We start from the raw sequence: 8,631 nt of genomic DNA, 5'->3' as shown, positions 1-8,631 counted from the left end.
TGTCTAACTTTTAATTAGTCATCATGTCATGTTATCCGCAAGTGTATTACACACTTTGTAATTTTAGTTGATTGTCAAAAAGTGTCCAAATGAAACAACAGACCGCTACTTGGGGTGTTTAAAATGAACAAAGCATACTTGAGGTGTCTAAATGAAAATTGGTGCCAACTTTAAGGGGCTGCCGATGGATTTAGCCTATAAATAACTAAACACGTCATAACTCTAACTAGCAACTAAACGACCTATTGGTGCTAAACCTTCTACGCCAGAAACAGATGAGCTAAAATAGGGAGTAGACAATAACACTATATGTCTATTGTATGAACACGCAGATGCTTGCAAGTCTTAACAAAATGCAGAACTAAGTAGGGAAGTTCACCAACATGAAATAATATGCATTTGGAGGACTATGTAGTGTAGTGCAAAATTCATTCACAAGTAACAGTTAACAGTTGGTACTCTTTTCGAAGATCGGTCGGAACTTAGTAGCTGAAAATTTTCTTTCACCTCCTGCTACAAACTATATAATCAGTTTACTCCACCCATGTCATTATCTGAATTTTCCTCCAAACTTTACATATGAAAATCATCAGCTATTCAAATCTTTCCACTACTTCAACCCTGACAGGTGCCTTCTCAATGATCACATGCACTACTAATATAGGTTGCTTACCATATTATCTCACTGTGGAAAACTTCCACAGTGGATACTGAATGAACAATATGGTTAGAAGATGAAATCTAAACTTTTCTATAGGTCAGATTAAAGGTTTACTATCTCCGTAGGGATGACATCCCTTTGGATTGATGATGTGGTCTCTTGCCATGCATCCCACTGTCACTCATACTCCCTTCAACAAGATCATCATGTACTTCTGAGAACTCATTCGTCCATGAGTTCAGCGGAACAACATAACTGTCATCCTTCGAGTTCCTCCTCCTCTCTTCATACCGTTTTACGTTTTCTGATATCTGATGGAAAGTCTTATTTATTTTAGCAATTCCCCTTTCAACTGGTTCGGCAACATGAGATACTGTGAACCTCATATCATCAATTATCTGAAAGATGTGATAACAGAAAACACATTAGTTACACAGTGGGAGAAAAAAAAGAATACCTAAAACAATAAAAGAAGACGTTAAGGAATGAAAATCTTACTATTTCACCACTTCCAACAACTACATCACGAACACTCTGGTGAAATTTTAGACGCTTCTCTCTCTCTTCAGGCCGAGAAATGCGTGCACGGGTAGACCTTTCACAGTCCCGAACTTCCTCTGGATCTGGTGGGGTGTCCAGAGCAGCATAGTCTGACAGCACAGCTACATTCCTAACACATCTTTCCCCACGCTTATAAGGCTTTGCTGGGAAAACATAAAGATGCACCACAGCAGCAACGCCCATCTGTTTTACAAGAAAACATTAGATAACTGTAATAAACAATTGCCTAACCTCTGCTCACCAGACAATTCAAAACATCACACAGAGGAACATATGCAGCAACTGTTATCGAGCAAAAGGTTTTCCCCTATTTTGAAATAACAGGTTAAAAAGCAAATCTGGTAAAACCTTGCACCTTCTTAGGTTTGCATTTCTCAACCACCCAAGTAAATCCTAAGTAAATTTCCATCAGAAAAGTAGATAATTATGATGCTCATGAAGAGTATGTTCCTACCATAGTGATACTCCACATTGCACACTAACCAGTCTTCTCTACTCAAAACTTTGAGAAGAACTTCTGCAGCAGCTTATAGCATAATTTGTCGCTCAATGGGTTCAAGGATTATTCCTAGGCTCAATACTTTTTGAGGGCTTACATTATTGCAAAATCNCGAAGTTGGGCCAAGATGGAGTTGGAGCACCAATAGGTTAGGACTATTGATGAAAGTCATCACGCATGCCAAAGCTCTGACAGACTTTAAGCATGACAGAGGAAAAGGAGAAGAGAAGAGAGGTAGTCATGACCAAGGTAGAGGAGATCATGGAAAAAGCAAAGAGCAACAATCACATCCCAAGAATCATGACCCCTATAAGTAAAATGGAAAAAAGTTTAAACATTAAAGTGATGTTATAGGAAAACACAGGCTACAAAGGGAAACAGTTGCTACATATGCGGTGGGCTGCATGGCTATGCAAGACGCCCTGAACTGAAGAATCTTAGTGCCATATTACAAGAATGGAAGGAGAAAGACACAAGAACCTAGGCAAGGTTTGGGCACGACGCAGTTGGGCCTGATTGGTCTATGTGGAGCTATCACAAAGCAATTAGAGAATCCAAAAGAATATGGCGCACAATAAGTAGACGTGATCAATGGAAGACCCACTCGTACTATGGTCAACACAGGTGCAGAGGCCAACATCATTACCAAGAGCCAAGCAACAAATTTGAGGTTGAGTTACAATCCAAGTAACACTCACCTCAAGACAGGTAATGCTCCACTAACTCCCTTGTGCTGAGTCACTCATGGAGTAAGCATCACGAAAGGCAAGTGTCAAGGTGAAACCAACTTTATTGTCGCTCTGTTAGATATCTTTGATCTAATTCTTGGGCAAGAGTTCTTCCAGAAATGTCACACGATGACCAATCCTTATGGTGCCTGTGATTAAGGTACTAAAGATAGAAGGAACTATCGGCTATGCAACTCATGATGGGCCTTAAGAAAGAGGAGTCGACGCTCAAAACCACCATTGTGAGAGTGACTAAAAACAATAGTGCTAGAGCATTTTTGCCACCACATATAGAGAAAGTACTAGAAGAGAATAAGGATGTAATGTCCAAGGAGTTGCACAAGGGCATTGATCGAGTCAATATTCTACTGGTTGCGCATGTGAGAAGACAAGATTCAGTTGTTCATACAGCAACAATGTGCTACGGTCGTCGCAACAACAGGTGAGGAAGAGTGTCATGACCCACCACCTTATCACACCACATAAGCGCCACGTGGCATAAAGTTGTCCATTTGGAAGCATAAGTATGCTAGCTTTTATGAGAAGATTCTAGAACGATGAAGAACTTCTTGGAAAGACTAGAATATCTAGGAAGAATTCTTGAAAAGGCTTAGAATATTCTACGCATGTAGAGAATTCTAGAGAAAAAGGTTTATTTGTAAATATGTAGGAAATTGTGTAACAATTATTATTTACATTTAATCCCCTAAGTTAGTAGTATAAATAGAGGGGCATCCATTTGTAAATCGACCAAGCAAAAGCAATCAATCTTCCAAAGCAATACAAAAGTCTTCTTATAAACTCTCTTGTGTCTTTCTTCATTCTCTTAGCGATCTAGTATAAAAAGGCTTACTTGAGCTTGCAATATCGTGAAAGATTCGTGAGCCAGTTGTCAAGTGTCGCACGGTGTTCTTAGTTGAAGTCTAAGGCTGTGACACTACGACATAAAAGACTAGAACACACTTCTACTTCAGTCCTTAGTAAACTGTTTGCTACTGATGTCACTACTGTTAGAAATAAAATAGTAGACTGTGTAGTGTGCCCTTGTGCTAAACAGTGTAGATTACCTTTCCAGTATAGTAGCATAAAAAGTAGTAGTTGTTTTGAATTGTTTCATGTAGATCTTTGGGGTCCCTACAAGACTTGATACATATGATGGGAACAAATATTTCTTGACAGTTGTAGATGATTTTTCAAGATATACATGGTTGTTTCTTTTAAAATGGAAATCTGATGTTTGTATATCCCTTCAATACTTTATGAATTATACCAAAAATCAGTTTGGAAAATCAGTAAAAAATAATAAAGACTGATAATGGTACTAAGTTCATCAACACAATATACGATCAATTATTTAAACAATTAGCAATTGTTCATCAGACAACATGGGTTTACACTCCTCAACAGAATGATGTGATACAATGTCAATTGAGTAAGCCTAAAGAGCATAGAAGATTGATAGTTGCTCTTGAACAACTGAACTCGATTCTTCCAAGGAAGAAGATGAATTGAGAGAGAAGAGATAGAGAGAGAAAGAGAATTTCTTATTGATCTGAATTGATACCTTTACAATGAAATCAACGAGTATATGTAAGAAGGGACAGCTATCCACAAATTAGTTATAACAACTTGTAACCGACTTCCTCTACAACTATTACAACTCACGTGTCAGTCACGTGTCCCACTTAACAGACTCAAATACAAAATTAACGACTAACTCGATTTCTAATCAATTGACATGTAACAATACTCCCTCTCTTCATCTGATCCTTGACCTCAAGGATTAAAATGTGGAAACCGCTGGGTGAAAGACTGATAATCCTCCCAAATGCTATCATCTTCAGACACATTGAACCATTTGACTAACAACTGAGTAGCAGGTTTGCCATGCTTCTTGATAATCCTTCTATCAAGAACTACTTCAGGTGTTAAGAGGATGTGACCAGCGTCTACATGAACCTCAGGGAGGGTAGCCGAAACAATATGGGACCCTAACTTCCTTTTGAGCTGAGAAATATGAAAAGTAGGGTGAATTCGAGAGGCAGGGGGTAATTGGAGAGTGTACGCAACTGAACCCACCCTTGCTGTAATTTGAAAAGGACCAAAAAACTTGGCTGAAAGTTTTTGGAAAGTATGAGATTTCAATGATGTTTGTCTGTAAGGATGTAACTTTATGTAGACCCAATCCCTGACTACATAAGACCTATCAGTCCTTCCTTTATCAGCTTGAGACTTCATCCTACTTTGGGGTCTAGCTAAATGAGACTTTAGGCATCTCAAGGTAGCCTCTCTGGCTTGTAAACTCCTATCGACCATGTAAAGTTGGGAGTCGAAAGGCATGTAAGGAAGGAGCGGAGGAGGTGTTTGACCATAAACAACAACATACGGTGTCATGTTAATAGCAGAATGAAATGAAGTGTTGTACCACCATTCGGCCAGGGCCAACCATTGGGGCCATTCCCTAGGTTTCTCAAACGTCATGCACCTGAGATAACACTCAAGACATCTATTAACAACTTCAGTCTGCCCATCTGTCTGAGGGTGGTATGCCGAGGAAGTGAGCAAGGTGACCTTCTGCAATTTGAACAATTCTTTCCAAAACCTGCTTGTAAATACTGGATCTCTATCAGAGACTATGGTTTTTGGTATTCCATGCAGTTTGAATACCCATTCATGAAAGCCTGAGCCACCTCCACTGCAGTATAAGGGTGCTTGAGTGCCATAAAGTGAGCTGCTTTGCTCAATCTGTCAACTACAACAAAAATAACCTCATGTCCAACGACCTTAGGAAGACCCTCTATAAAATCCATCGAAATATCTTGCCACACTTTGTTTGGAATTGGTAGAGGTTGAAGAAGGCCAAGGTATGCTACATTTTCACCCTTGCACCTTTGACAAACATCACAACATCTAACATAGGCATAGACATCCTGTTTCACTTTCTTCCAGTAAAAATCCTGTTTTAGCCTCTGTAAGGTGGTTGTTATACCAGAATGACCTCCACTAGCACTGTCATGGTATAAAGCTATCAGATCTTTTCTCACTGTAGCCACAGAGACTACCATCATCTTACCTTTTCTACTCAAGATCCCAACATGATAACTGTAGTAAGGCTTAGTAACACCTGTAGTCTGAATGGAAGTGATTAGTTTATGTAGCACAGGATCCTTCAACCACGAGTTCTTAACATCTTCAAGTAGTTGAGTTTGAACCCCAGAAATGCTACAAAGCTAGATGGGTTCCTCTTTTCTAGAAAGAGCATCTGCAACAACATTGTCTTTGCCTTTTTTATATGAAATAAGGTAGTCATAACCAAGTAGTTTGACCAACCACTTTTGTTGGCTAGGGGTGGTGATCCTTTGCTCCATCAAATATTTGAGGGGTTGATGATCAGTTTTAATTACAAATTGCCGACCCAAAAGATACGGCCTCCACTTCTGGACAACTGACACTAGTGCTAACAATTCCCTTTCCTAAACTGATAGGGCTTGATTCTTTGCGGACAACCCTTGACTGAAAAATGCTATAGGTCTGTGATTTTGTGCAAGTACAGCACCAATACCTCCTCCAGAGGCATCTGTTTCCACTATGAATTCTGTGGAAAAATCTGGTAAAGCTAACACAGGTGCTGAAGTAACAGCCAATTTGAGCTTGTCAAAAGCTTGAGAAGCAGCTTCAGTCCATTTGAAATTTCCTTTCTTCAATAAGTCATTCAAGGGTCTTGCTATAATACCAAAACCTTGGATGAACCTCCTGTAGTACCCTGCAAGTCCCAAAAACCCTCTCAATCCTTGTAAAGTTGTAGGTTGGGGCCAGTTCACCACAACATCTAACTTGCTTCCATCCATAGCAACCCCTTCTTGAGAGATGATATGACCTAAATAATCAATCTGTTGAACCCCAAATGCACATTTACTTTGCTTCACATACAAAACATTTGCTCTAAGAATCTTGAAAGTTTCCCTCAGGTGAGAAAGATGATCAGTCCACGTAGAGCTGTAGACAAGGATATTATCAAAGAATACTAAAATGAATTTTCTGAGATAAGGAAGAAAAATCTGATTCATCAAGCTTTGAAATGTGGAGGGGGGGATTGGTTAGGCCAAAAGGCATGACCATGAATTCATAATGACCTTGATGGGTTCGAAAAGCAATTTTTGGGATGTCAGGCTCGAACATCCTAATCTAATGATAACCTGATCGTAGATCCAACTTAGAGAAATACTTTGCTCCATGTAGTTCATCTAGCAATTCTTCAATCAATGAAATGGGAAACTTATCCGTGATAGTACGAGTATTCAGTTCTCTGTAATCGACACACATTCGCCATGAACCATCCTTCCTCTTAACCATGACTATGGGTGAAGAATATGGACTGGTACTAGGCCTTATCACTCTTGAATCCATCATCTCATTGACCAGCTTTTCAATCTCATCCTTCTGAATTGCAGGGTACCTGTAGGGTCTAATGTTGATAGGAGAAGTGCCTTCCTTCAAGACGATTTTATGGTCATGATCTCTTGATGGTGGTAATTCAGTTGGTACCTCAAACAAATCATTGAAATCTCGCAGCATCTCCTGTATGTCAGCTTTATCCTTACCAATTTCATCACAAGTGTTTATAGAAAAGAAACTACCTGGTTCCCCACTATACTCCTCCCCCAAATACATACCCACAGAGATCAAGCATAGTTCGGCTGGTTTAGCTAACAATTTATCCATGCCACTCTGTTGTACCAGCTTAGCTGCAGGAGGTTTGACACCCCTCAGAGACACCTTGTGTCCCATGATACTAAACTCCATTCTAAGTTGTTTGAAATTCCACATTTTATCCCCCAAGGTAATTAACCATTGGACCCCAAGGACCATGCTACACCCTCCAATAGGCAGTACTAACATGTCAGAATCGAATGAGACCCCTTGCATTTTCCAAACCAACTTCTTACATATATACTGGCAATGCATCTTCTTTGAATCAGCCACAGACATAGGAAAAGGGGAGATAGTAGTTAAAACACATCCTAACCTTTTGGCAGTGTTTAAATCTAGAAAATTGTGAGTACTCCCTGTATCAATTAGGACTTGTACAGCCTTGCCTTTAATAGATACTGTAACTCTCATAGTCCTAAAGTCATGCAGTCCATTCATGGCATGAACACACACATGAGGCAGAATGGCCCCCTGATCATCAGTCTCCTGGGAATGGCCTATCATAGTCAAGAATTCTGTAGGGTCTATTGCAACTTCCTGCTCTAATTCCTCAACACCCTCACTGTCCTCCTCTACTTCCATAGAAAATAATTGTCGCTTCTTCTTACCAACATGCCCATAAACATACTTTTCATCACAATTAAAACATGGTCCTTTGCTCCTCCTTTCATCCATCTCTGCAGGTGTTAATAGTTTGACATTTTTCAGGTTAGGTTTGGGGTTATTAGAAAAGGTCGTGGAATTGTTGGAAGGGTTTGGATGACTTCTAATGGATTGGTAGGTGGATCCATAACAAAAAGTGGGAGTAGTTCTGGGATTGGAAAGTACTGAAGATCCAGAAAATACTTGCTTCTGGTTCCTATATTCTAGCTAAGTTAACTGCCTTAGCTAGTGACCTTGGTGCAAGCATTTTAATAGGTAAGCCAATTTCTGGTTTCAACCCTCGAACAAAGCAACTAACAACTTGATCTTCTGATAGTTCAACCCTAGTGAGTAATTCATCAAAAAGATCGACATAGTCTTGAACAGAGTTTACCTGTCTCAAGTCCTTGAAGTCGTCCATTGGATCGTCAAATAGTTCAGCCCCAAACCTACCATAGAGGCTTCCTACATACTCAGTCCAACGTGGCCATTCCCTTGACAGCCTGTGCTTCATATAAGATAGGTGCCATGGAGTGCCTTGCCCTCGAAGTTGCAAGACGCCAGCTTAACCTTTGAGTCTTCTGGGGTTTCGTCTACATCGAAAAATTGTTCACATCTGTAAAGCCATTCCCTCAATCCCTGTCCTTCAAATTTAGGGAAATCCATCTGGTAATTACGAGTAGGTAATTGATAATTCCCGGGTCTATATTCATCCCTAGGAATTACGAGTAGATGTTGCCAGCAATCTTCGAAATTCATCCATGGCCTGAGCCACACTAGCATCCACAGACTGTCGAATCTCGGCGACGGAGTTGGTTACTCCTTCCATG

The 8,631-nt window shown here is 40.0% G+C and overlaps 1 protein-coding gene across 1 annotated transcript; it reads right to left on the bottom strand.

The window, feature by feature from the left end:
* Positions 1-474: 474 nt before the first annotated feature.
* On the bottom strand, positions 475-1,694 carry LOC125852209 (protein LAZ1 homolog 1-like). Its single transcript, XM_049531946.1, has 4 exons — positions 1,677-1,694; positions 1,464-1,529; positions 1,160-1,405; positions 475-1,059 (listed from the first exon to the last, which is right to left on the bottom strand). The coding sequence occupies exons 1-4, from the start codon at positions 1,692-1,694 to the stop codon at positions 775-777; spliced, it is 615 nt and encodes a 204-aa protein (XP_049387903.1). The 3' UTR covers positions 475-774.
* Between the last annotated feature and the right edge of the window lie 6,937 nt (positions 1,695-8,631).

The sequence above is a fragment of the Solanum stenotomum genome, unplaced genomic scaffold (assembly GCF_019186545.1).
Source record: "Solanum stenotomum isolate F172 unplaced genomic scaffold, ASM1918654v1 scaffold32805, whole genome shotgun sequence".
Classification (NCBI taxonomy): Eukaryota; Viridiplantae; Streptophyta; class Magnoliopsida; order Solanales; family Solanaceae; genus Solanum; species Solanum stenotomum.
This window is presented reverse-complemented; position numbering and strand designations above follow the sequence as displayed.